The sequence below is a fragment of the Capsaspora owczarzaki genome (assembly GCF_000151315.2).
Source record: "Capsaspora owczarzaki ATCC 30864 unplaced genomic scaffold supercont2.3, whole genome shotgun sequence".
Lineage (NCBI taxonomy): Eukaryota > Filasterea > Ministeriida > Capsasporidae > Capsaspora > Capsaspora owczarzaki.
In genome coordinates, this window is record NW_011887294.1 from 296943 (window position 1) to 322296 (window position 25354).

Here is a 25354-nt window from a genome sequence, read left to right on the forward strand (position 1 = left end):
GTGTGTGTGTGTGTGTGTGTGTGTGTGTGTGTGTGTGTGTGTGTGTGTGTGTGTGTGTGTGTGTGTGTGTGTGTGTGTGTGTGTTTGATGGCTGGCGTTGTGTTTGTGTTGCATGCGTGATTTGTTATCTGACCAAAAAACCCAAATCAAAATGCCTTTGTGATGTCCGAAAGCAAATCTTTGCGTCATTTTCGTCAGCAGTGACAGCGGAAACATGTGTATTTTTTTGCCAGAGTCGACAACGAAAACACTCAATAACAGCGACGCAACACGGAAATTATTCGTCCTCGTCCTCGTCGTCCTCCTCTTCTTCGTCGCGGTTGGCAAACACATCCAGCTCGTCTCGTGGCAAAACGAGACCGGCCTTGCGTCGCTCGACAGCCTCCTTGGCAACAAGCTTGGTAGTGTACTTGTGTTGGGTCTTGGCACGAACGGCCGCGCGAATCTGGTTTTCGAGATGCAGCGTTTGAGCGTGTGCTGTACAGCAAACAAGCGCGTCATCCGATGCACGTGATGGACTTACCTCGTTGGGGGAAACGTAGTCGGGATTTTCAAAGATTGTCGCACCGCCAAAGCTGCCATCAAAGATGCGGATTGTGTTCAGGACAAAACGGGGTCCGACTTCGTTCAGGGTGGTCTCGACCTCCTTGTCTTCGTTGACTTGGTCGATAATCTGTAAGAGGAAGCAAGTTAAAATGTTAGTCAAAATGGGGGAGGGGGGGGGGTTGTGGCTGGTTGATGCAAACGAAAAACGCCGAAACACGCGCCTGGAAATTGCGGAACCAAACACGGTTGTCAACAATGCTGAACGTAAAAACGTGGTCAAAGAATGGTTTGCTCTTGGGGTGACCCTTGGGTGTGCCAAAGACCTGAAGCAACAAAAAAGAACGTCAGTTGAGGCAAAGCGAGGAGGGGCGTGCGAACGCCAAAGAAGAAAGGAAGAAACAAACAAAAAAACCAAAAAAAAAAACCCAAAAAAAACTGTCCGCACCTGAGTGAAAATCTCCTTGAGCAACTGCAGGTGCGGTGCGGTTTCAAAGTTCTTATCGAACGACAAAAGTGGTCGTGTGCCCTTCAAGCAGTTGCCAGTCATGCGAAGCTCGTCCATGGTGTTGACTGCAGAGGTTGTTTGATTTGTGAGTCCCAGCAACTATCAATGGCTCTCTTCAAGTTTGTTCAACTGCACATATTGGTGGTACTCACTGCTGTCAATGTGGAACTTGACGGACGGGCCGCTGGGGGTCTTGGCAAGCCATAGGTAGGCGTCCTGCTTTTTGCGCGTCTCGAGGTAGATGCAGTTGTTGCAGTTCTTGAGTTCGCACACCTCGTTGACAAGAACCAGCTTGTCCTTCTTGTCCATCTTGACGTCTGACGGAGGTGGAGGGAGAGAGAGAGTGTAAGAAACATGCCAACGTGAGATGATTGGTGACAACAATGCCCGGTGATGATCAAGCAGGGGAGCTCGTCCCTCACCTTTCTTGCTGTGGGGCATCAGTGTACGAAGATCGTTGAGCAGGTGGCGGGATCTGTCGTGATTAGAACAAAGCAGCAAGTCAGCAATTGGGCCACCGAGCAAAATCCATGCAACGCGCTCCAGTCAGTGTCGGTTGAACGAGTGTGCGTGTGTTTTGTTTTGCTGTGAACAGTGACATTCATGTCACAAAAGGTCTACATCGACGACCTGACAATGGATGCTTTGGTTGCACAGGTGCGGACTTTGCATTGGACTTTCCCACATGGCTCGACTGCCATTGCATTGCCTTGCATTGCATTGCTTCTGATCGTCCCAAAAGCGCGACTCACCGGTAAGTGACTCCGCGGGACGACAGCACGAGCGTGCGTTGCTTGTTCGTCCAGCGCGCAGTGCCTGCAGTGCCTGACGCGGGAAGGGCCTTGGCGATCTCGCTCTTGGACGACGGGACGGATGATGAAGCGTTGCTCTCCTCCAAGCGCGCCTTCTTGCTCTGCTGCTGCTGCTGCTGCTGCTGCTGCTTCTTGCTGTTGCCTTTGTTAGACACGGCAGCAGTAGCAGTAGTCGCAGCGGGAGTCGCGTTGGCCTGCTGCTTCTTGCCCTTCTGCTTGGCTGGAACGGGCGCCTCGTGGCGATCCCCGTCGTCCTCGTCCTCGTCCAGTGCAGCGTGCGTCGCGGTGCGCTTGGCTGTCCGTGCCGGCGCAGATGACGACGATGATGATGCGCTCTGCTTGTTGGATGATGATGATGGGTGTGACGATGCGGCCTTGTTGCTGCCGGCCTTTGCCAGGATGGCGTTCGGGTGTGGCGTCGGTTGTCGCTTGAGTGCTGGCATGGATGGACGATGATGGAAAAGAAGACTGATACTGAGGGTATGAGTGTGTGATCTCATGTCAGTCCTGACGATCTCATACACAAAACATACATCTGGGCCGCTGTGAGGAGCTTCTGGAACTTGCCAAAACGACGGGGCTGAGCCGATTTCCCGCTTGCTTTAGCAGGCGCATGCATTGCGAAAAAAAAGTCGCCCGATGTTTGTCGGCTGTTGATGGAGGGGGGGGGGGAAATCCTGTCAAACCGCTTCCAAAAAAAAAAACCGCCGCTCAGACAATCCTGTCAAAATCACTCTTACTTTGTGCTCACTCACCATGCGCAATCGTTCTGTTGCGGTCTCTGCGCTCGCGACGGTGCTCGTGCTTGCATGTGCGAGCGCCGTCCAAGCAGAGTACGTCGAGCAGCGTCCAGGCTACCACTTCACTCCGCCAGAGGACTGGATGAACGACCCGAACGGGCCCATGTACCTCAACGGATTGTACGTTCGTTCTCCTCGCTCTCTCGCTAGATTCCACACCACCCCCCGCTCCCTGCATCCATCCGCATTGTTGCTGCTGCTGCTGCTGCTGCTGTTGCTGCTGTTTTGCTTTCATCGTGCTCATGTTGACTCACCCGCACATTCGTTTGCTCTGTGTGGCTTGGCTTGGTCATCAAATTCAGGTACCATTTGTTTTACCAGTCGAATCCGTTCGACCCGTGGTGGGCCACCATGCACTGGGGCCACGCCGTCTCAACCGACCTCTTCCACTGGCAGCATCTCCCCATTGCACTCAGTCCCGACCAAACGTAAGCCACCAGCAGCAGCAGCCCAGCAACAACAACAGGACGCACGAAGCCGTTCCCAGCAGATTTCGGTTTTGGTTTTGGTTTTGGTTTTCCATTTTATTTTTTTGAACAGGGTCTCTTTTGGCTGCCAGTTGCGCAGAGTGGTCCCCCATGATGACCATGTGTGTGTGTATGGGTGTGTGCGTATCCGTGGTCTGTTGGAGGATTCCGTGTGCTCAGAATCGGTCAACCAGCGCAAACTTGAAGCAAAACCGAATGTGCGACCCTTTTTTTTTTTTTTTTTTTTTTTTTTTTGTTTGTTTGTTTGTGATCACAGTTTCTCTCTCCTCGAACACCAGAGAAAGAGAGACAAAGAGAGAGAGAGAGAGAAAACAAAAAGACACAGCATCAGTGAAGTTTGAGGGGAAAGCGAAAAGACACACTTCCCTCAAAACAACCAATTCTTGAATTTCACTTTGTTTGTATTTGCAACCGATCGTAGGTACGATGCGAACGGCGTCTTCTCTGGAAGTGCTACCATCATTGAGGACGGAATGCCAGTGCTCATGTACACGGCAGTCGATGATTCGGTAACTCGAAAAATTGCAGATTGACGCTTGCTTGCTTGCGTTTTGTATTTTATTATTTTTTTTTTGGTGCATTTTGCAGCTCTTGGTCTCCTGATTTTGTTGGACGGCGTGTTAATTCTCTCTTTTAATTCTGGGGGCGTGTGTGTGGAATTCTGACAGAACTTTGAAACACAAGCGGTCGCCTACCCGGCCAACATCAGCGATCCGTTCTTGACCAACTGGACGAAACCGTACTTCAACCCGATTGTGCCTGACGGCATCTTGCCTGACTTTGTCGACCCTTACAATGTGCGCGATGACACGACTGCGTGGAATGGGAACGGCGGCGCTTGGTTTGCCCTGATTGGAGCCAAGCTCGACTACCCAAACACGACAAACGTCAACGTCTCGTACGGCGGCGCCCTGCTTGTCACGTCGGCAGCCTACGGTGGCTTGAGCAAATGGGAGTACGTCAAGGTCTTCCACACAAACACGTATGGTGGAGATATGTGGGAGTGCCCTGACTTTTACCCCGTCAACCGGTCGGATCCCAACTCCCTTTGGGTCATGAAGGCATCGGCCAATGGCGGCGATACTTGGGCGACCTTCCACTACTCTCCGGCGTCGCAAAAACTGACTCTGGCCAGCAACGATATTGCCTACGACGAGTACCAGGCGTACGATCTCGGCTGGTCGTTCTACGCGTCGAAATCCTTCTACGACCCGCTGATCCAGAGCCAAGTCGTGTTTGGATGGCTGCGTGAGGAAGACAACGATGCAACGACGCGCGGCTGGGCCTCTGCGCAAACTGTGCCCCGTGTTGTCTCCCTGGACACGGACGGTGTTTCCATCCTCCAAAACCCGCACCCCAACATTTTGTCGCTTCGCTCGAACAATGTCACCTACACCAACCTGCCCGTGTCCTCCAACATGCCGTATCGCCTTCCGCTCATTGCCGACCAAGCGGACATTGAGTTTTCCGTCAGCCTCCCGTACCCGCTGCCTTCGTCGGAGATTGAGCGCGTCATGACACCCGAAATGGTGCTCAAGCGCTACAACATGACTGTCTCGAACGACTCTATCATTTATGGTGTCAACGTGCGCGTGTCGAACGGGGGCGAAGAGTCCACGCCGCTCTACTTTGCCATCGACCCCTCCGCGCTCTCTGCGGATGCCATCGCCAAGGCCGCGCCCGCCAGCCCATTCATTGCGCAGTTTGGCTTTACGCGCACATCGAGCTCTCAGACCAACCAGGGCAGCACCACCCCCATCAACGGCCACGTCAAGGTTGACCGCCCGACCGGCTCGCAGGGCTCGATCACCTTCTCGATGCGCGCTCTGGTCGACCACTCGGTTGTCGAGGTCTTTGTTCAGGGTGGACGCGTGCGCGCCACCGGTCGCATCTACCCCGTCCGTGCCGACTCGATGTTTATCGAAGTCTTCTCCGAGCAAACGATCGCCTCGCAGAGCATCAACATTAAGGCATACCAGCTGCTGGACTCGATGCCTGCGCCGCCGATTCCGTAATCTCACGTGTGGGGCAAGCGTGGGCTTTCGTTTTCGTTTTTGTTGTTTGTTCTCAGCTTTTTTTTTTTTGTGTGTTTTTCCACCCTTTTGTTTTTTGTTGGTTGGTTCTGCCATGTTGATAGCTCTTCGTGTCCCAAATCTTGGGGCGTTTTTTTTCTCTGCGGTTTGTTTGCCGGTGGATGTTGTGTGCTCAAACTTGAATGCGCAATGACTGTAATTAGAGACAACAACAACAAGAAAAAAAAAAAAAAAAAAAACACACACACACACTTCAAAACACAATGACCCACTACTCCTTGGGTCGCTTTTCAGCGTGCTTTTTGATGTGCTCTTCGACGTTCTTGACAAACTTTTTCTTGTCGGTTGTCAAGACTTCAGCGACCTCGGTGTTTAGAGGATCGGCAGCGTTCGGCTCGTTGACGAGATCGACGAGCGCCGAAAGGACTAAGAGGACAACAGGAAGAGGGAAGCGAGGTGAGTGACAACAAAAAGCACCACAACCACACCCAAGGCAAGGAGAAAAACGCCTGAAACAAAAAAAAAGAAGAAGAAAAAAAAAAGGAAGGCAAAAACAACCAAACAGCACAAACCTTGATCAATCCTGGTCGCGGGCTTCCACGCCTCAGACTTGAGCAGACCGATGCAAATCACTCCGGATTCGTCCACGTTCGGGTGGTAGATTTTGGTCAAGAAGGTGACCTTCGGGGGCTTGAAGGGGTACTCTGAGGGGAAGGTGATGGAGATTTTGAAGGCTCCCTTGTTGTATGGAGCAACGTCCTGTCACAGCACAGCACAGCACAGCACAAAATGAGCATTCTTTTTGGGTTTTGTTGTTTGCTTTTGGTTCGTGTTCTTGTTCTGGTTGCCATATCACTCACCGGGACGAGCAGTGCTTCCCAAGCGAGGACGTTCGTCTCGTCGATGGTTACGTTGCGCACAGTGGACTTGATCAGCTCGTTGCCTTGCAGCTCTTCAAACTCCTACTCCATCAAGATGGATGATGATATTCACGTCAGTAATCAGTAATGGTCATCAACACGATGAGTGCGATTGTGTAACGCGATGCGGATGGATGTGTGTGGAGAGAGAGACAGAGAGTTGATCCAAACGTGCAAAGTCCAAGTCAAGTTCCAAGCTGTTTCCCCCGGCCCCCCCCACACACAGTGCTCAGTGTCATCGCTTGTGTTGCTTGCTTGCTCGTGCATTGTGTGCATGGAGGTTGACCGCCTTCAAACAGACAGCACAGTTGAAGCTGACAGTGAAAATCAATCCTTTCCTTTTAGGCTTTTTTCTCTTTCTTTCTCTCTTTCTCGTCTTCATCCGCTTTGTTTCTCTTTCGCAGCAGATCAAACAAGCATTCATAACGCTATTTTGTTCGTTCGTCATTTTGTCAACATTTGCTTCAAACACGACCCCACAAAAAGCCATAGAATCCAAAAGCAAGCCAAATCCAACGTCATCGTTTCCCTTTTTTTTCTCTTTTTTTCTCTCGTTCTTTAGCTTTCCTTCGCTTCGTCTGCTTCGTCTGTTTCGTTCGTTCGTTCGTTCGTTCGCTTTATATTGCTTTGTGTTGCTTTTTGGGGTTTTTGGGGTTTTTGGGTTTTTGGGGGTGGTGAAGAGCGATCGAAAGGCGGACCTTCACAAGTCGCCGAGAAGCCATTGTTGTTTGCTTTGTAAGAAGGCGGGAAAAAGGATGACTGAGACACTAAGACCCTCGATATATCTACCTCGACTTAGACTGCACACACAATCGGCTGGACCCTCTTCGAAGAAGCCGGTTGTGCGGATCGACTTCCCACACATTTTACACTGTGTTTGAAGCTTGTGTGAGCAAGTAGTTCAGTTTCAGCCATCGTCCATTCCACTGTCGGATGATCAGCTCTGTTGACGTTGCTTTTATTTGCTTGGTTGTTGAATTTTGTTTACTCTTTTTGTTTTTTTGTTTGTGTGTTCCAGTCCTGCATTTCTCAGAACAGCAACCAAAAATGGCACCTGGGCACAAGCACAAGAAGGACGCTGCCACTCCTGAACCCCAATCATCATCACCATCACCATCATCACCATCACCATCATCGCCATTGTCGCCGGCTTCGTCTGTGCGCGCGGCGGCAATGCTGGACACGTCGGGATCGGACTCGGACGGCAAGCGGTTTGACTCGCTCGAGTCCATGTGGCGCGCGTACGGCCTGCCCGAGCAGCAGTGCGTGCCAGGCTCGCCCATCAAGCCAAAGAGCACTCCATCTGCATCAGCGAGCACGAGCGACGGCGATGGCCAGGAGGCAGTCCTCCCCGCCGCCGCCGAAGCTTCAACAAGCAATCCGCCCAACCAAGGCGACGACGGCGCAGCAGCAGAGCCTGCAGCCACGCCGCGGTGGTACACGGACGCCAAGGACTACTGGGACAAGGTGGACACGACCATTGACGGGATGCTCGGCGGGTTTGCGCGGATCTCGCCCATCGACGTCGAGGGCTCCAACGCCTTCCTCGGCCCGCTCATCCGGGGATCCAAGGCCAAGACGGCGCCGCACAGGGCGCTCGATTGTGGTGCTGGTATTGGACGCGTCACAAAGCACTTTTTGCTGCCAAACTTTGAGACGGTCGATCTCGTCGAGCAGTGTGGCAAGTTCCTCACCGCGTCCATCAAGTACATTGGCTCGGACCGCGTTGGAAGCCGCTTTTGCGCCGGGTTGCAGGACTTTGTTCCCGAGCGACAGCACTACAATGTTATTTGGGTGCAGTGGGTGTCCTCGCACCTGACCGATGGTACGGCGGGCCATTCGTTTCTTGGCGAGATGTTGTTTGTTTTGCGTTTGCTTTTTTTCGTTGTTGTCGTGCATCGACCCTCACGTGTGTTTGCATTTGCATGTGCCGTAGACGACTTTGTGGCCTTTTTCAAGCGATGCCAGTCCGCGCTCGTCCCTGGTGGCCTTATTTGCGTCAAGGAGAATACAACAAAGTCCGGATTCCTGGTCGATGCTGAAGACAGCAGTGTTACTCGGTATGGGCGTGTCATCCGGAGACCTGATCGTTCAACGTGGCCAATGTATGATTGCTGACTTTTTTTCTTTCTTGTCGATGGCGTGTAGCTCGGACGAGCTCTTTAAGGCGCTTTTCGAACGCGCAGAGCTCGACATTATCAAGGAAGACACTCAGCAACGATTCCCCAAAGCCCTATTCAAAGTCAAAATGTGAGTCGTATGCTCGATCGTCTTGTCCCGCTCCCGCGGCTTGAATAAGAGATGGCTGGCGTTGCTGACTTGGTGATTTTCATGTTTGATCCTCGACTAGGTATGCGCTCCAGCCACGAAGCACGCCCCAACAAGCTCAATCAAGTCAAGTGCTTGTAACAGAGACTGTGACAAGTCAGTCTTCCCCAATGCAACAATAAACGCATTGCACAGGGCGCTTTTGACAGAATCAGAACAAAACAAACTCTTCATTCGTTTTGTTCAAAAACTACAATGCACTTTTGTCTCGCACTCTGATACACTTTGAAACGACAATCAGCCAACAAACATCAATCCACAGCCCCCACTTCAAAGCTGAAGCTGCTGGTAGGTCCGCCAAAGAACATCCCCAATGTGTGACTCAATCTTGAACGTCGCAATGTCATCGGCGCGCGTTGCTCCGATGTTGATAATGCCGATGGGCTTGCCAAGCTCCTGTGCATACTTGGCAAAGCGAAACCCGGAAAAGACTGTCAACGATGAACCGACGACGAGGAGCGCGTCGGCGTCACGGATTTTCTGGCGCGCGAGTTCGACCGTTTCCGCTGGAACGTTCTCGCCAAAGAACACAACATCAGGCTTGAGTAGCCCACCGCACTTGGAGCAATCGGGAAACTGGAAGGAGCTATAGATGGATCCGGCATCGACCAGATTCACATCGCCGTCGGGAGTAAATCCAGTGATTGTGGCAGACCACTCGGCATTGAGCCGCTCGAGTACCACCTGCCAACGAGTTACATTTGTTTCCCATCAGCAAACGGCGAGTTAGAGCGGATCAGACTTCCCCGTCCCCCCCCCCCCTTCATCTTCCGGGGCTTTTGGCTTGCACCATACCTGAAGATCAGAACGGCGTGTCCGATCACGACAAGACAAACAAACAACCTCGCTGCCGTTGCCGTGGAGCTCCAGCACGTGTTTGCTTCCCGCGTGCGAGTGCAGCGAATCCACATTTTGAGTGATGATGAAGTTGATCTTGCCCGTCTCCTCGAGCCGTGCAAGCACATCGTGGGAAATGTTTGGTCGCGTTTGAGCAAACGAAGGAAAAGCAGCGTAGTTTCGAGCCCAGTATCGCCGTCGCTTTGTTTCGCTCATGACGAATTCGCGGAACTGCGTGGGTTTGTGTGACGAAGTGACATACAAGCCCACTAGCCAACGAGCAGCAAATTAGCAAAAAATAGTAAAGAGAATCACGAAAAGCTAAAAGATACCAACTGATCAAAAGCCCCCATCGTCCATACCTCCAGGCGATCGGTAATCTGGGACGCCGGACTCGGTGGATATTCCTACAAGTCAAAGACAAGGCGAGCGCCACCACCAGTGAATATGAATGTCGGATCAAGCTGTTTTTTGTTCCAATACGCAACTCCAAGGTTGAGCTTTCGTACCTGCGCCGGTCAATACGACAATCTTGGGTGCCTGTTCAATAAATTCGGCTAGTTGCTGGATTTGCTCGTCTGTGGCCCGTGCACTCTGAGGCATTGTTTTCGTTGGATCGAGCGTCATGAGCGGCAGTCGCTCCACTTGTTGCTGTTTCGCATCCGTCGCATTCGAGGACATTGAGTTGTATGTGAAAGCCAACCCGGCCACGCTGGAAAGGCCTCTTGTTCTTGTCAGATGCGCCTGTCCGAATGCCGATCGACGCTGTTGCCAGGACGCAGCAGCAGCAACAGCAGCTGAACCGGTGGTGATGACCGAAGTGGCCACAAACCTGGATGGAACCTTGTTTGGCTTTGGAAGTCTGCCGGCCGTACTCGTATGCGACTCGTGCAAGTGACTGGGCAGACTATTCGGCAAACTACGAGGCATGGTCGATGGTGCGGGACGGACAGCGCTGGCGTGCACTGAACGAGCCCCTGCGCCAAGCCGGTCAGAGCGACCTGCAAATCTGAGCGACCAGAGCATTGGGTGGATTTGGGAGACTGAGCCTGTTGTGATATTTGCTATTGTTGAGTAGAGCAATGGCAATGCGTTAAACTGTGCGTGAATGTGAAACAACGTTGATTCAAACAAACAAACAACAAAACAAATACGATAGGCAACAAAGAGGAGAATGTTCACCAGCAAGACAAAGCAACGAGGACAGCAACACACAAAAACACACACAGCATAAACCAACGACAACAATAAAACTCAAACACTCAGACCAAACCAAACTCTACAAGTCTGGGCCGCACCAAAAACCGATTGCTGTTCAAGCGCCAAGCAAATTGACGCACGCCAACAAACCAAACCAAGCAAAAAAACAGAACGGGCGGGACAAATCAGCAAGAATAAAAGCCCAAGCGGCGTTGCTCCAAGCAGGTCGACTTGTAAACCAGACTGAATCACTTGCTCTTCTTCTTGTCCTTCTCCTTCTCCTTGTCCTTTGCCTTTTTCTGCTCCTTTTTCAAGGCGTCCTCGTCTGCATTCGAGTAGACCGATTGCCGTCGATCAGAGATGGTGCTGGCAGTGGAGCCAGACCGTGACAGGGAATTGGCAGAAGTGGGAGTGGATGCACCAGAGCCGGGAGCGGAACCGGCGGCAGCGCCTCCTGCCTGCTGCTGCTGCTGCTCCATCATCAAGCGACGACGCTCGGCAAGCGGGTTGTACCGCTGGCCAGAACCCATTTTGCCCATGGTCGAGTACTTTTCAGCCAGCTGCACCTTGGCAAGCTCAACCTGGTCAATGTTGGCATCGCTCATCCGCCGAGGCGACGATGACATTGGGTTGACAAGCTGGCCTTCGTCGGACGAAACGGATGGCGAGCGCTCAATCTTGTGCGGCTCGACCAGATTGCCAGTGCTGGCACTCAGCGTGGCGAGCGAGTTGGCCAAGTTGGCTGCAGGCGCGAGCAGTCCGTTGTACATCGGGGAGGACACGCTCATCACGGGGGCCATGGCTCCTTGGTGAGAGGCCAGTGCCGCAGTTGGAGACAAAATCGCAGCCGAGGAGACGGTCGCGCTTGCAGTGCTTGGCGAAGGTGCAGAGACGAGTTGCGCTTGCGCCGGCACTGCAGAGTGCCTTGCCGACGTTGGCGTCGTTGAATTGGAGGCAGGACCGCTCGATGCTTCAGAGCTGCTCGCGGTCTGTGCGCCCGACGGCGGGCTCATGGCCGCGAAAATGCTCGACACGTGCGGCACCGATCGCGATTCACGTCCCGAATGTGTGCCCGCGACACCAAGCGTGCCCGTCTCGAAGAAATTTCGGCCAATGGTACCATGCGGCACCGGCGGGACTTCGGCTTCATGACGAGCGGAATCCGAGTCTACTCCGCAATGCCAAAAGGTGGAAGAAGAGGGGTTGTGAGATTGAAAGAATGGGTTGCGCGCTTGTCGTGATAGGACTGAAGAGTGAGCATGTACCTTTAAAGATGAGCTTTTCCCGCAGCCGGTTCTTGATGCGCAGCTCGAAAATGGAAGCCAATCTAAAGGAAAGGGAAGAGGAGGCGGGGTGGGAAATCAGTTTGTAGCCCTTCGGTCGATTGAGCAGTCCAGAAAAACCAAAACAAAACATACTGATTGCGATGGGTCCGGCGGTAGGCCTCATAGTGGATTTCGTGAGTAATGTCGCGCAGACGCTCAGCATGAACACTAACAAGGCAAAACGAGAAACACAACAGAATGAGTGAAAGGTGCAAAAAAAAAAAAATCAATGACAAATTCCTTCCATCACAAAGCGGCATACCCAAGAAGAAGGCGTTGAAGCAGCATAAAGTCGCTTTGGGCCTCGTTGACCACTGATACGAAGGAACAAGTGCACCGTGAGCAAAACTTTTCAATCCACCCACTTGCTACTTGAAAAAGAGACAAACCTGTGACAGCACCCCAGGAATACTGACGGCCAAGCACTTTCTTGTCGCCGACGGTGATTTCCTTGTCCGAGGAGAGGACACTGAGAGGAGACGGAATGGCCTATTTGAAGAACTTGAGGGTGAGTACCCCAAAAAGCATCCTAATTTCGACCATTTGAAACAAGCAGCAGTCTTACGTGTTCTTGCAAAACCCGCTCGTCAGCATCGTACGCAGAATGCTCGCCACCGGGGAACTTGTAAACGTGAATTCCATACTTGACAAACTCCGTCCGGAGCTGGGAATCACACAAAACGTCAGCTTTTGCAGTGCTTTTCTTCGTGCAGAGTCCAAAAAGCCGACGCTTTACCTTTTCGCGGAACTGCGCTCGCTCGGCAGGTGCCATGGAGTCTGCCCGGGCAATCACAGGAATAATGTTGACGCGCATTTGCAGCTTTCGCAGCACAATCAAGTCCGTTGACTTCAAGCCATGACCGGTCGGCGCGATGAAAAACAAGCACGCATGGATGCGCGAATCCCGTGGAAGGACGCGTCGGCCATCGCCAAACAAGCGGGCAAACTCAGAGTTCATAAACTCGTTATGTTGGTGGTCGATGAACTGGGTGATGGGTCGCCAGCTGTGAAAACGGAGCAATTCAGAAAAGGAACGAAGAAACAAATTGTTGGTTGAGCGATGGATGATCGTCTGTGAGTAACGCAAACAAAGCCGACCGCGCTGTTACCTCTCCTCGTCGTTGTTGACAAGATCTCCATAGCCAGGGGTGTCGGTGATGGTGAGATTGAGTTTGACGTTGTTTTCCTCGAGCACTGGAGCCAAGCAACAACAACAATAAAAAAAAAAAGCAAGTCCACAAACAAGTCAGCGTAAACCTCATTGCGGTAAAGGAACATTTTACGCTACATGATCAGGGACAAGAGAGATCCCAATCTCGCTGCATACCGTGCGTTGTCGTGGAAATCTCAACCGTCCGTCTGCTTGCAAGCGACGACTGGACGATGGGGTCTTGTGCTTGGGCCGAAGCGGCTGTGCGGAAGAAACTGCGTACAAACGTGCTCTTTCCAAGACCGGACTCGCCTGGCAGAATGATTTGTGGATGGATGAGCGTTCAGAAACAAACAAACAAACAAACAAACAAAACAAAGTTCGACAAAGCCTTCGAACGTACCGACAACAATCAGGTTGAGCGAGTGACCAATCTTGGACATCTTTTGCAGCAATCCTTGTGACAAACCGGCAATGCCGTGGGTGGGTGATGCCGAAAGGATGGCCGCTTGCTCGGCGGAAGCCTGCAATTCCGCAGCCTGCTTCTGCTTGATTGCCTGAGCGTCCTCTGCGCTGAAGGGGATAGAAGGATAGGTGCCGAGATGCTTGGCTTGGCGTTCGCGGATGGCGGCAACGAGGGCGAGCTCTGCTTCGTCGTCAGTCTCGGTGGAAGCAGCGCCTGCAGCACCTGCAGCGCCTGAGGTGTCGTTGCTTTCTCCGGACTGCGATCCCTCAGCGCCAAGCGACTCAAGAGAGTCGGGATCGGCATTGAGCGCAAGCGCCGACGCGCGCAGTTCCTTGCCGAGCATGACAAACGGCGCGGCATCGTCCATCTCGCCATCGGCGTCCTCGTCGTCTCCAGCGTCGTCGTCATCAACCTCGTCATCAAAGGTATCGTCAATGTTGGTTGTCTTGGGCATGCCCGTGGCGCCTGCAACCATTGCTGCCGCGGCGGCCATTGTGGCGGACGATGCGCGGCGCAACGGCTTTGAGCCCGGCGCGATGGGCGGAACATCCATATCATCGTCAAACGAGGTGACGTGCATGCCTCCGCCATGCTGCGTTTCAGCCCCAGTGTAGTTGCTCGTGGTGACGTCGTCGTCATCGTCCACCGACGATTCGTGCAGTGCCATTCGAGGATTCTGAGCGATCGCCTGGGCAATCGCAGACAGATTCACCTCGCTGCCGTCCAAGGCGTGGCTCGCTCGCAAGCTGCCCGACGTCGATCCCGAGTTGGACGCCGCGCTTCCCGACGTGCGCTTGCTTGTCACGCGGTTTTGCAGCTCGATCGCCTCGTCGACGTCCGACCCCGAGTAATCCTCATCGTCATCGTCTGCGTTATTGGCGGCGGATTGGCCACCGTCGCCGCCGCCGCTGCCGCCAGCCAGCGCGCCATCCGCCTGCGATGCGCCACCAGCACCATCACTGGGAATGCGGCTCTCTCGCTTGGCGCGGCTGGCCCGCTTGCTCTTGTCGCGCGCCGCTGCGCCCGTACTGGAGCTGCGGTTTGAATTGGCGGCGGCGTCGCCATTGGAATCTGACTGGTGAGCAGCGTCGCCTCCAGCAACGGCGCCCGCTGCTCCTTGTGCTGATGAGCTTGATGATGATGATGACGGCTCTGTGGCTGTGGTTGTGGCGGTGGTGTGGTTGGCAGCAGCAACAGTAGTCGACGAAACCAGTGACGAGTCATTGTGACTGTTTGCCGCTTGTTGCTCGCCTCCCTCCTGTTGCTGCTGCTGCTGCTGGGGGTTGTTGAGGCGGTCGCTGCTGCCGTGGTGGTGCTCGCGCTCGTGGTCGCTGTCGTGCTCCCGATGCAGCTGGTTGAGGCTCGTGCGACTCCCGCTCGCTGGGCTGTGCAGGTTCATTTCAGTCAACTTTGCGAGTTTCCGCTCGAGCTCTTCGCGCTGCACCGCGTCCGTCGCTGCCGTCGCCTCCGCCGCTTGCCTCGCCGCAGTGCTCAGCAGACTATTGCTGTCGTGCTGGTTGTTGCTCATCGTCGTCGCTGCGTCCGCCATCGCAAAAAAAAAAAAGAAAAGAAAAAAAAAACGAAAAAAAAAAACGAAATATGGAATTGGAACAAAAAAAATAAAAAAATAAAAAATAAAAAAATAAAAAGAAATAAAAGCAGAACTGAAAACAACAACAATTTCGAAAAACACAACAGCTTTTTTTTTTTTTTTTTTTTTTTTTTTTTTTTTTGGAAGAAGAAGAAGAAGAAGAAATCTGATTTTGTTTTGCTTTTTTGTTTTGCTAATTCATTCTAAAATGATGTGATGCTGATTTGGTTTTTTGTATTTGTTAACGTTGGTTGTTGATGCTTCCCACTTCATTCGATGTCGTTGTTCCATTTCTGTGGTGAAAAGTTGCAGCAACGAACAAAGCATCACGCGAGTCGAGCGAAGTATAGAAATATGCAATAGAATTGAAAAAGACAACGCGGCAACATACTAGTGCAACAGTGCAAGCCCGTCGACTAGGAAGAACGTGCGGCGTGAGGCAAGAAGAGCAGAATGACACCTGTCGCCAAACCGACCACCAGCACCGTGTCCAGGAGGTGTTGCCGCACGGGTATTCCGCCGATCAGGACCACAGGTGAAAGATGCTGCTGCTGCTGCCGTGTGCCATCATTGGAGGGAGGTCCAACGAGTCGTTTCAATGCATCGGCCGCGCTTGACAGCCAGGATGGTGATTGGCCATGTCCTTCTTCTTGCTTCCTTGTTGACTCGAACGCTGTACTAGTGTTGCTGTCCGTGATCGTTGTTGGAGATTCTTCAGACTTGTTTTGCGCTTGATTCTCCTTCAGATCTCTTCGTTGCTTGGTTGCTTGCCGATCATTGGCATCGATCAAAGTCGCATCGTCACTCTCGCCATCACTGTCGTCTTCGCTAGAAACAAGACCAATCATAGGAGGAGGTTGCTGCACCATGCTTGGTGGATGTTGCAGGGCATGGTCGGCCACCATCGTCTTGAGCGAAGCTGTCAGCACCTCGTTTTCGTTTGCCAGCTTGGCCAAGCGCTCGAGCGTGTGCTTTGGATTGAAGAAAAAGTAGGAAAAGATCGAGTATGAATAGCTCAGAATGACCGAGGTACTGGAAACCCATAAAATCTTGCGTGCGTGGTGCGTGTCTGAGCGGATGAGATCCTTGTTGAGCAGATTGAGCTTGCGTTCGCCGTCCCGCTTCTTGTTCAGCAGCGTGCGTAACTCGTCGTTCAGAAACTCTTCGCGCTCGACCAGCTTTTCGTACTCGTCCATCATGTGTCGCTTTGGCTGACCAAAGTCGCGCAGCTTTTGCATGATCGAGATGAACTCGGACGCCGCTTCGTCCCAGTCCCTGGCGTGCTTCTGGCATTCTTCTTCTTGTAGTGCCACAGCTCGCCGTAGCTGCTCGAGCTCGGCCGCTCCGGTGATCTCCGAGTACACGGCGCGCGACTTGGCGACCACTCCCCAGCCCTCTCTCGACAGAATCTGCTGCACGTTCGTCGCTCGAGTCTGCCATCGCGCCGCGACTACTTTGGCGGCATCTGCAGATGTGTGAAACCGACTCAGGGCGGACCGTGCAAAGTCAGCAGCGGCCTTGGACATGGTTTTTTGAGTTTTGGATTGCGCAAAAAAAAAAGAAAAAAAAAAAAAAAAAAAAGTGAAACCAGCACAACAACCAGGACTGCAAGCAGCAAGTTAAAGTCGCATTCGTCTTCATGCCCAAAACTTTGGTTGAATACGATGATGGAATTCGTGCTTGAGTTTTGGCCGGTTGATACGACATCTTGCAGTCAATCATGATATTTGCCTGACGCTACGAACTATTTCCAAATCGCCCTTGAAAACCAACACACTGCATTTCCCGCCTGTGCGAATTACAGTGAACGAGCGCGCATTCATGTCGTTTGCAGGCGTGACGCACCAAGTGACCGAGTCGGAGCATTCAGCGGCAAACTTACGTAACAGCTCAGTTATCTCATTCCCTCTCTCTCTCTCTCTTTCTCTCTCTCTCTCTCTTTTGGCTTACAAAAGCTGTCAGTCTTTTTTTTTTTTTTCTCTCTCTCTCTCTTCTCATTTCTTTTACTTTACTTTGATCCCTCTGTTGGGCCGTGTCTCAATCCACACACGCTCAAGACAACTTTTTCCGAATGAGCGCGATTCGTACGTTCAGCGAAGCCGCCTCTGCTGCGGTCTCGCCCGCTTCCCTCGCTTCCACCGCCGCCGCAGCTGCAGCGTCCGTCGTGGCTGCCTCTGCATCAGCATCCTCAAGCCCTGCTGCAGCGTCCGTCGTGGCTGCCTCTGCATCGAGCCCTGGCGCTGGCACGGGAGCAACCGGTCATCGCGCGCCTCGTGCGCCAAAGCAGCCCAAAGCCGCGGTCGATGCCGGCGCCGCTCCCAACAAGCGATCGCCCAAGCCCGCCGCCTCAGGCTCATCGAGTTCGTCATCTGGCGCATCCGGCGCGTCTGGAAGCGGTGCAGCGCCCAAAAAGTCAGTCCTGCTCCCGTCGCCGTTGCCAATTGCGGACATTGGGATCAATCTTGCGCACGACCACTTTGCCCGCGACGTCGAGCACTTTCTACGTCGGGCTGCAGAAGTCAACGTCACGACCATGGTGATTACCGGCACAAGCATGCGCGGCTCAGTTGAAGCGCTCGAGCTCGCGCGACGACATGGGATGCATGCCACAGTCGGTGTGCACCCGCACGATGCCAAGTCTTGCACGACGGGCACCATCCCAAAAATGCGCCAGCTCTTCACGTCCGCAGATACTGCTTCCTTGGCGGTGGCCGTCGGCGAATGCGGCCTTGATTTCGATCGGTACGGCACGGTTTTTTTTTTTTTTTTTTTTGTGCTTGTTTTTTAACGACGGTGTTTGAGTTGTCTCATCTTTGGTTGTTTGTGTTTTTTCTTCGCCATCGCGAGCAGAAATTTCAGCCCTCAGGATGTGCAGATGAAGTGGTTTGAAGAACAGCTCAAGCTGGCCGTTGAGCTGAAAAAGCCAGTCTTCCTGCACGAGCGCAGTGCGCATGAGGCGTTTGTGCGCATTCTCGAGCCGTACATGCCGCAGCTCACTGGCGCGGTTGTTCATTGCTTTACGGGCACTGATGCCGAGCTGAAAAAGTACTTGAGCATGGGTTGCCACATTGGCATTACTGGGTGGATTTGCGATGAGCGCCGCGGTACCGACCTTGCCAAGATTGTCCACCAGATTCCTCTTGACCGGCTGATGGTATGTGGCACAACGAAAAAAATCCAAAGAGAAAGCGCATGGCGAAGGAGGGGGGGGGGCGACGAACTTGTCGTGTTCTCACGGATTGGCGTTTGCAAATTGGTTTCAGATTGAAACGGACGCGCCGTACCTCATTCCGCGCAACATTCGACCCCGACAATCTCAAAACGAACCGGCATTCCTTCCTTACGTGCTAGAGATGGTCGCACAATGCATGGGCAAGAGCGTTGAGGAAGTTGCTCGTGGCACCTTCGAAACGACACGTCGATTCTTCCAGCTGCCAGAGAGCGCGCTGCCGGCTGCTGCTAGTTCTTGAAGCGTGGTTTTTTTTTGATGTCACATTTAGCATTTGTTATTCTCGGAATTAAGTATAATCTCGCCTGTGAGCTTTTTTCCTCGTTTTTCAAACCTAAAGTCGACGAAATCGGCAGATGGTCGAGCTGATTGAGTTTTTTGCAATGATGGGCCGACTAGTTGTGCTGCGGATGTATATTGCAATGACCAGAATCACACGCGCGCACACCTCGTCTCTGCATCGAGACGACCGCCGGCAACAACAACACGGGTGATGCTTCTGAAGTTGGTTTTTCCACACACTTTGACTTTTGAATCCGGATTTCTCCTATTTCTCCCCTTTCTCACTGTGTTTTTTTCCCCTTATTTCTGATAGTTCCAATTTTCTCAGTCCATCTTTTTTTTTCTTCTACTTTTTTCCATTTTTGTCCTTCTTTGATCATGCGCTCGTCCGCTTCCTCCGCTTTGGTCGTGCTTGCGCTTGTTGCGCTCGCTGCCGCCTCTGCCTTTGCAGCGCCCGCCCATCCACACACTCCCCTTGCAGGCCAAGCACTCGACGGGTAAGACATGACGACATCAAGGCCATCTCTCTCTCGTCACTGTTGTCTCTGCGGCTTTTTCCGCTTTTTTTCCTCTTCCATCGTCTTCCCTTTTACCACACACACTCACACACTTTCTCTCTCTCTCTCTCTCTCTCTCTCTTTGCATTGAGTTCTCGGTCCATTCTGAAGGTCGAGAATAAAAGTCCCCAGCAGCAGCAGCAGCAGCAGCAGCAGCAGTTGTGCCATTGAAAGCGGACATTGAAAACTTGCTCATCATTTTCGCCGCTTTGCTTCATTCACACCTTGTGATGCTTCTTTTCGTGTTTTGGGATGGCGCCACCGCCGACCAATCACACGCAGTCGCAATTTGGAAGCTTGGCTTTGGGATGGGATGGGGCAACTCGAAAACATACAAACAAAGCACAATCAAAACGAAACGAGGGAATAACCATGGCATGGGCAGCAAGTCGCGAAGCACTTGGAAGAAGAGAGGGGGACAATTGGATAGTGGCTGAACATTGGGCCTTGTCCATCCGCCCAAACCACGCTCAAAATGCCTATGCTATGCTCAAAATGCCTATGACATGCTTTGAAGCACTTGGAAGAGAGGGGACAACGAGAGAGAGAGAGAAAGAGAGGGACAGTGGCTGAACAGTGGTACATCGCTCCAAATCTGCCCACCCTCCCACCTCGCCCAAACCACACTCTAGATTTCATACTGAACTCGATTTCTGCTTTTTTTTGCTTTTGATTGAACAACTTTTTTTTTTTTTTTTTTTTTTTTAGCCACAAGGTCTACCGCATCACTGCTCAGTCGGACGAGCAACTCCGCATGCTCAACTCGTTCGTCGAGATGTGGGACACTTATGTAAGACCCTCATGCACAAGAACATACACATCGTACAACCTCACTGATTTTTTTCTCTGTTTGTTTTGTTGCCCAGGTCGACGTCTGGAGGGACATTCGCTCGGTCGAGCACCCCGTCGACATCCGCGTGCCAGAGTCGCTGCAAAAGCAGTTTGTCAGCTTCCTCGACATGATTGAGGTCGAGCACACTGTCATTGTTGAGAATGTCGCCGAGCTCGTCCAGGAGCAGATGGACGACATTCGCGCCCGCGCCTCGTCGTTTGTCCTCTCTGCCGACAACGTGCACGACGACGGCTGGTACTCAAACTACCAGACCTTTGAGAACATTACCGCCTGGCTCACCACCCTCCAGGCCAAGTACCCGTCCCTTGTGACCATCAACATTGTCGGCACCACCTACGAGGGCCGCTCGCTGCCTGCCATCACCATCAGCTCCAACTCGACTTCCGGCAAGCCCAAGCCTGGCATCTGGATTGACGCCGGCATCCATGCGCGCGAGTGGATTACCACCGGCACTGCCGTGTACATGATTGGCAACCTTCTTGAGGGCTACGGCGTCAACGCCAACATTACCGCCATTGTCGACGCCTTCGACTGGACCATTCTGCCCGTGTTCAACGCTGACGGCTACACTTACACCTGGTCGAACGCTCTCGACGCCCGCATGTGGCGCAAGACTCGCAGCAAGAACGCTGGCTCGCTCTGCGTTGGCACTGAGTGAGTTCTTTGTTTTGGTGTTTTGTCGTTGTTGCAGCCTGGAGGGGTTTGGGTTTGGGAGAAAAGGGGACTTGGGGATTGGAGGCGGGAAAACGAGTGGAGGCGGAAATTGGAGAATTTTTTTTTTGTTTGTTGTATTTCTTGCTCACACTTGCCCCCTCCTTCCCACTTCCAGCCCCAACCGCAACTGGGACTTCCACTGGGGCGAAGCTGGCACTTCCACCAACCCTTGCTCGGACTCGTACCAGGGCAAGTCTGCCTTCTCTGAGATTGAGATCAAGTCTGTTGCCGATTACATCAAGACCAAGGGCACCTATGTCATCTACGTCGACCTGCACTCGTATGGCCAGCTTTGGATGAGCCCTTGGGGATACACAGACACCAAGCCCGCCGACTTTAACACTCAGGACGCTGGCTCGATCGCTGGCGTGAATGCCGTTGTTGCCGCCGCCACCACCCTCCCTGCTGCCGTCTTCACCCACGGCACGATCTGCTCCACCATCTACCCCGCCTCCGGCTCGTCTGCGGACTGGACTTATGGCGTTGCTGGCATTGTCTACTCGTACGGCATTGAGCTTCGCGACACTGGCACGTACGGCTTTGTTCTCCCTGCCTCCTACATTGTGCCCTCCGGCAACGAGATGCTTGCCGGCTTTATTGCGCTTGCCAAGTACGTGGCTACGCAGCTGAAATAAGTGCTTCCATTTGTTGTGTGTAGCTATCTTTCGTTGTTGCTTTGCAAACATATTAAAACAGTTTGTTGTTCTACTGTATGTCGTCGGGTCGATCGAGCACTGTTGGTGCAGCCCTCAGTTGTCACTCCCTGCATTGTACAATGCCGTTCGTTTTGGTGCATTTGCAGTCCCTTTTGTTCGTTCAGGTTGCTGGCTGAACGCTTCAAGGCGATTTGTGCTTGGGCCTTTTTCCTACCTTGCGCTTGAATGCAACACGCCATCATGTCGCCTTCAGCTGGAGGCCAACACCAGCCAGCAGCAGCAGCAGCAGTTGCAGGATCACCAGTCACCGTTGCTGCTGCCCAGTCCACCGCTGGCATGGGTGTTGGTTCACCAGCACTGATGACGGGCAACGGCGCGTTTGCGGCGGATCATCGGTTTCAGCAACCGCCGCCGCACCGCCTCGCTCAGCAACCACATCAGCAACATCAGCAACATCAGCAACATCAGCAACAGCAGCCACAACAACAACAGCAACAGCAACGGCATCATCAACAGCAGCAGTTTGCACCATCGCCAATGTACCGCCACTCACTGCCAGCTCAGTCCACTCTGCCGCCGACACGCCCTCCTCTGACTCTTCCCCCTCATCAGCAACATCAACAACATCAGCAGCATCAACAACATCAAAGTCACTCACGACCGCAGTTTCACACTCAACAATCCGCGCCTGTCATTCCACTACTACAACAGCCAGTCCCGCGAGCACCTCTCGCTCAACAACAACAACAGCAACAACAGCAGCAACAACAACAGCAACACAGCTCATCATCCGTTTCGGCTCCTGCAACGCCGGCACCTGCGTCGGACGTTGGCCTGAATCCCGAGATGGACGAGTACGAGATTCTCAATCTGCTTGGCCGTGGCGCGTATGGGAAAGTGTTCCGCGTCCGAAGACGTCGGGATGACTTTGTCTGTGTCATGAAGCAGGTGCCGCTCACGGGCTTGCCTCCAAGCGAGTGGCGCGCGACGCTCAACGAGGCGCGCGTGCTGAGCGAAATCAGGCAAGACGAACGATTTTGACAGGTTTCTCAGACTTGTCGTGTTGAGGGTTTTTTTTTCTGTTCTTCTGTGGACAACGTTCACTCACTCTCATGACATCCACGCAACATGCATTCGCAGCGCAACGGGAAGGCATCCAAACATTATCACATACTACGACTCGTTCATGCACGACAACCAACTCAACATCGTCATGGAGTATGCCAACGGTGGCGATCTATCGTCAGTCATGCGGCCAAAGCCGAGCCCGTAAGCTTGTTGTGCAGGCAGTTGCAGTTTGTAGAGCGCTTGCCGAGTGGCAGCATCATGCTGACTTCCAGGCCTTTTTCGCATGTTTGACAAACAGACCTCTGGACGAGGACATCATCTGGACGTATCTGATTCAAATGTTGCAGGGGCTCGAGTTCCTGCACGCTCGACGCGTCTTGCATCGCGATATCAAACCCCACAACATGTTTCTACACACCGACGACCCACTTGCTGGAGGCCTGCCATCCATCAAAATCGGCGACCTCGGCTTTGGCACCATTCTCGGGAATGGCATGTGGGCCAACACTGGCGTCGGCACGCCGCTGTACTTTTCGCCCGAGCTGTGCGAAGGCAAGCCGTACAATGAAGTGGCCGACGTCTGGTCACTGGGCTGTGTGGCCTATCAGATGGCTGTTCAAGTCCCGCCGTTCGTTGCTGGCAACCAGATCGCCCTTGCCAAGTAAAAGCCCCCCCCCTTGCGCCCCCGGTGGTTTGCATCTACCTCGATTTTTTCCTTGTCTTGCGCTGCAACTCACATCTTGGGTCTTGGTTTTGTAGGAAAATCGTATCCGAGGATCCCCCGCCAATCTCGTCAAGTTTTTCCGTCGAATTCCGGCATATTGTCTGGAGAATGCTTGAAAAGAATCCAAACAATCGGCCCAATGTTGCTCAGCTCCTGGCGTTTCCTGCAGTTCGAGTAAGATTACGTTGCATGCAGCACGAGGCTACCATCCGACAAATGCAGCAGCAGCTTGGCAATCTGCAACGTCAGCTGGAGCAGCAACCCCCGCCTCCCAGTGAAGCCCAGGAGATTCTGCGGGTGCGTTCCATTTCCAATACCGAAATGCGGCTACAGTCGCTGGAAAATGAAAACGCCGACCTTCGACGGCTGCACTCGGAAGCAGTTCGGCAGCGCGACGATGCAGTCCAGACAACCCAGTACGTTTTTTTTGTTGCTGTTGATTATGATTGTCGTTGTTGCTGTTTGCGCCCCAACTGTTGATGGATGATTTTCTGATCTTTTGTTTGCCAATGCCCCCTCCTGTCTAGATCGCTGGCACTCACGAACAAGGATCTCGAACGCCAAGTCAGCCAGCAGCAGCAGCAGCAGCCCGCCCCAAGCGCCACCACCACCACTAGGCCGGTCTCCACTGCGTCGCTGGGTGACAGTCTGTTTCCACAAGCTTCCGATGGCTCCCTCAGCACACTTGCCACAACTCAGACGAGTAGCCGGAATTCTGACAAGATTGGGTCGAGTGGTGGCAGTCGCACCAGTATGCGGCTCGCCGTTGCGCCAGACGTGGACTACTCGAGCCGCTCGCTAGAGCTGACCAGTCATCATGATTATTACGTTGATGGAGATGAGTATCGGGGAGATTCGGGACTCGGTGAGAGTACCACGTCTGCCGCGGCAGCGTTTCATGACCCAGAGTCCAATTTCGTGCAGCTTGTACCGTCGGAGATTTCAGTGGCGGCATACCTACCTCCCGTCATTCCCGTCATTCCCGTCATCACTGCAGCGACTGCGGCAGCAGCATTGGCAGCGACAACGGCCGCCGCTCAAGTGCCTCCAGCCAAGCTCCCGTTCGAGTTTGATCAGCTCGGACTGGCGACCACGCCGCTCCCTTCCTTGTTTCCGCCGCTATCGACCCAGACGCCCGAGTTTCCGTGGTCGTTGTCGTCATCGCAACAGAATCCACCCGCCGTTGTGCAGCCGTCAACAACTTCAACTGGGTTTAGCACTCCAGCGCCCAATCACCATCTTTCGCTGGACGGTGCGTCGCATCGTCACTCTCTTCAGCAGGCGGATTTTCGCGCTCAGGCTCAGCCCCAAATTGCAGCAGGACCTTTGACTGCACCCTTGCTACCGCCAAGCAGCTTTCAGACCACTGGGCCGGTTCAACTCACTCAGCCTGCTGCTGCTTCCCTCAACCAGCCACGCTCAAGCACTCCGGGAGGAGATCGCTCACACCATCCGCCAGCGGGATTTGCTCGGCCGTCTCTTGTGCTGCCGGATGCGAGCGCGCATCACGTCGCCATGCAGCCTAGCTACGAACCTGCCAGACAGACGCAGTTGCAAGCCAGCGCTTCCAACACGTCCCTGACCCCATCCATCTCGCAGCTTTCTCTGGGCCATTCTGGAGACGTGTTTGCGCAGAATGGTGTTAGCGCATCACCATTTCCACAACAAGTCGTAGCTGCACAACAGCAAACAGGCACGCAGCGGCCGCACCCACTACCGGCTCAATCGGAACCTGCCCAACCCGAAGAAGGAGCAGCTCGTATGCCCAGGTCTGTCTCGGACTACTTTGTCAACACTCCGAATCAGCTTGCCGGCGGTGTCAGCCCCTTCCACGCACGCGTCTTCAGCGAGTAACTCTGTGTTCTGCGTGCGTACATGTGCGAGCGATGCGTAATTACCTTTGTACATCAGTGTATACCTCTTTTCTTTTCCCTTCTTCGTCATTGTTTTCTTAAAGTGTGCGTCAATCTACGCTTGAGCGAGCGAGTGGTTTGGTTTACACTGGCAGTATGCGCGTGCGTGGCGTTGCCGTCTTGTACCACCTCTCGCTGCCAACAATGCTTCACACGTCACTCTCGCTATTGAGGCGTGGGAGGACGGGCATGTGGTACAAGTCTGCTCTCTCTGGATTGGATGACTCAAACCACACAGCCACAGGATTCAAATGCCAGGTTCAAAAAGAAAAACAAAAACAAAAAACCCGACAAAAAACTGTTTGGCAAGAGGTGCACTGCAACCGGTTTTGCAAGTTCTGGTGTCGCTTGTTTTGT

General features: G+C 53.2%; 10 protein-coding genes across 10 annotated transcripts; 5 read left to right on the plus strand and 5 right to left on the minus strand.

Annotated features, from left to right (window-relative positions):
- Positions 1 to 201: 201 nt before the first annotated feature.
- CAOG_02098 (BXDC2 protein) lies at positions 202 to 2449 on the minus strand. The gene is made up of 8 exons (XM_004348798.2): positions 2431 to 2449; positions 1804 to 2337; positions 1474 to 1526; positions 1204 to 1368; positions 992 to 1116; positions 768 to 869; positions 524 to 673; positions 202 to 445 (listed from the first exon to the last, which is right to left on the minus strand). The coding sequence occupies exons 2-8, from the start codon at positions 2304 to 2306 to the stop codon at positions 278 to 280; spliced, it is 1266 nt and encodes a 421-aa protein (XP_004348848.2). The 5' UTR covers positions 2307 to 2337; positions 2431 to 2449; the 3' UTR covers positions 202 to 277.
- A 155-nt stretch (positions 2450 to 2604) lies between these two features.
- Positions 2605 to 5429, plus strand: CAOG_02099 (hypothetical protein). The gene is made up of 4 exons (XM_004348799.2): positions 2605 to 2783; positions 2966 to 3091; positions 3573 to 3660; positions 3820 to 5429. Exons 1-4 carry the CDS (start codon positions 2620 to 2622, stop codon positions 5164 to 5166), a joined length of 1725 nt encoding a protein of 574 aa, XP_004348849.1. The 5' UTR covers positions 2605 to 2619; the 3' UTR covers positions 5167 to 5429.
- Positions 5368 to 6856, minus strand: CAOG_02100 (ubiquitin-conjugating enzyme E2 l). Its single transcript, XM_004348800.2, has 4 exons — positions 6803 to 6856; positions 6045 to 6146; positions 5757 to 5943; positions 5368 to 5610 (listed from the first exon to the last, which is right to left on the minus strand). Exons 1-4 carry the CDS (start codon positions 6824 to 6826, stop codon positions 5456 to 5458), a joined length of 468 nt encoding a protein of 155 aa, XP_004348850.1. The 5' UTR covers positions 6827 to 6856; the 3' UTR covers positions 5368 to 5455.
- A 259-nt stretch (positions 6857 to 7115) lies between these two features.
- CAOG_02101 (methyltransferase-like protein 11A) lies at positions 7116 to 8667 on the plus strand. Its single transcript, XM_004348801.2, has 4 exons — positions 7116 to 7929; positions 8041 to 8164; positions 8253 to 8354; positions 8455 to 8667. Exons 1-4 carry the CDS (start codon positions 7152 to 7154, stop codon positions 8552 to 8554), a joined length of 1104 nt encoding a protein of 367 aa, XP_004348851.2. The 5' UTR covers positions 7116 to 7151; the 3' UTR covers positions 8555 to 8667.
- CAOG_08579 (hypothetical protein) lies at positions 8599 to 10323 on the minus strand. The gene is made up of 4 exons (XM_011271877.1): positions 9779 to 10323; positions 9632 to 9676; positions 9228 to 9538; positions 8599 to 9116 (listed from the first exon to the last, which is right to left on the minus strand). Exons 1-4 carry the CDS (start codon positions 10293 to 10295, stop codon positions 8703 to 8705), a joined length of 1287 nt encoding a protein of 428 aa, XP_011270179.1. The 5' UTR covers positions 10296 to 10323; the 3' UTR covers positions 8599 to 8702.
- Positions 10321 to 15059, minus strand: CAOG_08580 (hypothetical protein). Its single transcript, XM_011271878.1, has 10 exons — positions 13348 to 15059; positions 13122 to 13256; positions 12904 to 12988; positions 12531 to 12798; positions 12360 to 12458; positions 12184 to 12283; positions 12057 to 12108; positions 11888 to 11962; positions 11735 to 11796; positions 10321 to 11637 (listed from the first exon to the last, which is right to left on the minus strand). The coding sequence occupies exons 1-10, from the start codon at positions 14957 to 14959 to the stop codon at positions 10718 to 10720; spliced, it is 3408 nt and encodes a 1135-aa protein (XP_011270180.1). The 5' UTR covers positions 14960 to 15059; the 3' UTR covers positions 10321 to 10717.
- Positions 15060 to 15218: 159 nt separating this feature from the next.
- On the minus strand, positions 15219 to 16536 carry CAOG_02104 (hypothetical protein). The gene has a single exon (XM_004348804.2). It carries the CDS (start codon positions 16525 to 16527, stop codon positions 15418 to 15420), a length of 1110 nt encoding a protein of 369 aa, XP_004348854.1. The 5' UTR covers positions 16528 to 16536; the 3' UTR covers positions 15219 to 15417.
- Positions 16537 to 17072: 536 nt separating this feature from the next.
- On the plus strand, positions 17073 to 18536 carry CAOG_02105 (hydrolase; the record flags this gene model as incomplete). Its single annotated transcript, XM_004348805.2, has 3 exons — positions 17073 to 17743; positions 17852 to 18155; positions 18265 to 18536. 3 exons carry the CDS (start codon positions 17073 to 17075, stop codon positions 18469 to 18471), a joined length of 1182 nt encoding a protein of 393 aa, XP_004348855.1. The 3' UTR covers positions 18472 to 18536.
- A 294-nt stretch (positions 18537 to 18830) lies between these two features.
- On the plus strand, positions 18831 to 21344 carry CAOG_02106 (carboxypeptidase A1). The gene is made up of 4 exons (XM_004348806.2): positions 18831 to 19009; positions 19778 to 19859; positions 19936 to 20576; positions 20752 to 21344. Exons 1-4 carry the CDS (start codon positions 18891 to 18893, stop codon positions 21269 to 21271), a joined length of 1362 nt encoding a protein of 453 aa, XP_004348856.1. The 5' UTR covers positions 18831 to 18890; the 3' UTR covers positions 21272 to 21344.
- A 102-nt stretch (positions 21345 to 21446) lies between these two features.
- On the plus strand, positions 21447 to 25030 carry CAOG_02107 (AGC family protein kinase). Its single transcript, XM_004348807.2, has 5 exons — positions 21447 to 22314; positions 22433 to 22561; positions 22659 to 23021; positions 23120 to 23500; positions 23612 to 25030. The coding sequence occupies exons 1-5, from the start codon at positions 21518 to 21520 to the stop codon at positions 24936 to 24938; spliced, it is 2997 nt and encodes a 998-aa protein (XP_004348857.2). The 5' UTR covers positions 21447 to 21517; the 3' UTR covers positions 24939 to 25030.
- Positions 25031 to 25354: the final 324 nt, after the last annotated feature.

What these genes read in the sequence shown, in the direction of transcription:
- CAOG_02098 (XM_004348798.2), bottom strand. Translation starts at nt 2,306, where the DNA reads ATGCCAGCACTCAAGCGACAACCGACGCCACACCCGAACGCCATCCTG. An exon ending in TCCCGCGGAGTCACTTACCG is followed by an intron (nt 1,527 to 1,803) that starts GTGAGTCGCGCT and finishes TAATCACGACAG; the next exon opens with ATCCCGCCACCTGCTCAACG. An exon ending in ACTACGTTTCCCCCAACGAG is followed by an intron (nt 446 to 523) that starts GTAAGTCCATCA and finishes CTCGAAAACCAG; the next exon opens with ATTCGCGCGGCCGTTCGTGC.
- CAOG_02099 (XM_004348799.2), top strand. Translation starts at nt 2,620, where the DNA reads ATGCGCAATCGTTCTGTTGCGGTCTCTGCGCTCGCGACGGTGCTCGTG. An exon ending in CCCATGTACCTCAACGGATT is followed by an intron (nt 2,784 to 2,965) that starts GTACGTTCGTTC and finishes CATCAAATTCAG; the next exon opens with GTACCATTTGTTTTACCAGT. An exon ending in GCACTCAGTCCCGACCAAAC is followed by an intron (nt 3,092 to 3,572) that starts GTAAGCCACCAG and finishes AACCGATCGTAG; the next exon opens with GTACGATGCGAACGGCGTCT.
- CAOG_02100 (XM_004348800.2), bottom strand. Translation starts at nt 6,826, where the DNA reads ATGGCTTCTCGGCGACTTGTGAAG. An exon ending in CTTCTCGGCGACTTGTGAAG is followed by an intron (nt 6,147 to 6,802) that starts GTCCGCCTTTCG and finishes TTGATGGAGTAG; the next exon opens with GAGTTTGAAGAGCTGCAAGG. An exon ending in GGGAAGCACTGCTCGTCCCG is followed by an intron (nt 5,944 to 6,044) that starts GTGAGTGATATG and finishes GTGCTGTGACAG; the next exon opens with GACGTTGCTCCATACAACAA.
- CAOG_02101 (XM_004348801.2), top strand. Translation starts at nt 7,152, where the DNA reads ATGGCACCTGGGCACAAGCACAAGAAGGACGCTGCCACTCCTGAACCC. An exon ending in GTCCTCGCACCTGACCGATG is followed by an intron (nt 7,930 to 8,040) that starts GTACGGCGGGCC and finishes CATGTGCCGTAG; the next exon opens with ACGACTTTGTGGCCTTTTTC. An exon ending in GCCCTATTCAAAGTCAAAAT is followed by an intron (nt 8,355 to 8,454) that starts GTGAGTCGTATG and finishes ATCCTCGACTAG; the next exon opens with GTATGCGCTCCAGCCACGAA.
- CAOG_08579 (XM_011271877.1), bottom strand. Translation starts at nt 10,295, where the DNA reads ATGCTCTGGTCGCTCAGATTTGCAGGTCGCTCTGACCGGCTTGGCGCA. An exon ending in AGATTACCGATCGCCTGGAG is followed by an intron (nt 9,539 to 9,631) that starts GTATGGACGATG and finishes CTCGTTGGCTAG; the next exon opens with TGGGCTTGTATGTCACTTCG. An exon ending in CACGCCGTTCTGATCTTCAG is followed by an intron (nt 9,117 to 9,227) that starts GTATGGTGCAAG and finishes ACTCGTTGGCAG; the next exon opens with GTGGTACTCGAGCGGCTCAA.
- CAOG_08580 (XM_011271878.1), bottom strand. Translation starts at nt 14,959, where the DNA reads ATGGCGGACGCAGCGACGACGATGAGCAACAACCAGCACGACAGCAAT. An exon ending in GAGCGCAGTTCCGCGAAAAG is followed by an intron (nt 12,459 to 12,530) that starts GTAAAGCGTCGG and finishes TGTGATTCCCAG; the next exon opens with CTCCGGACGGAGTTTGTCAA. An exon ending in TTCCTGGGGTGCTGTCACAG is followed by an intron (nt 12,109 to 12,183) that starts GTTTGTCTCTTT and finishes CCTTCGTATCAG; the next exon opens with TGGTCAACGAGGCCCAAAGC.
- CAOG_02104 (XM_004348804.2), bottom strand. Translation starts at nt 16,527, where the DNA reads ATGTCCAAGGCCGCTGCTGACTTTGCACGGTCCGCCCTGAGTCGGTTT.
- CAOG_02106 (XM_004348806.2), top strand. Translation starts at nt 18,891, where the DNA reads ATGCGCTCGTCCGCTTCCTCCGCTTTGGTCGTGCTTGCGCTTGTTGCG. An exon ending in GCAGGCCAAGCACTCGACGG is followed by an intron (nt 19,010 to 19,777) that starts GTAAGACATGAC and finishes TTTTTTTTTTAG; the next exon opens with CCACAAGGTCTACCGCATCA. An exon ending in TCGCTCTGCGTTGGCACTGA is followed by an intron (nt 20,577 to 20,751) that starts GTGAGTTCTTTG and finishes TCCCACTTCCAG; the next exon opens with CCCCAACCGCAACTGGGACT.
- CAOG_02107 (XM_004348807.2), top strand. Translation starts at nt 21,518, where the DNA reads ATGCAACACGCCATCATGTCGCCTTCAGCTGGAGGCCAACACCAGCCA. An exon ending in AACCAGATCGCCCTTGCCAA is followed by an intron (nt 23,022 to 23,119) that starts GTAAAAGCCCCC and finishes TTGGTTTTGTAG; the next exon opens with GAAAATCGTATCCGAGGATC. An exon ending in GATGCAGTCCAGACAACCCA is followed by an intron (nt 23,501 to 23,611) that starts GTACGTTTTTTT and finishes CCTCCTGTCTAG; the next exon opens with ATCGCTGGCACTCACGAACA.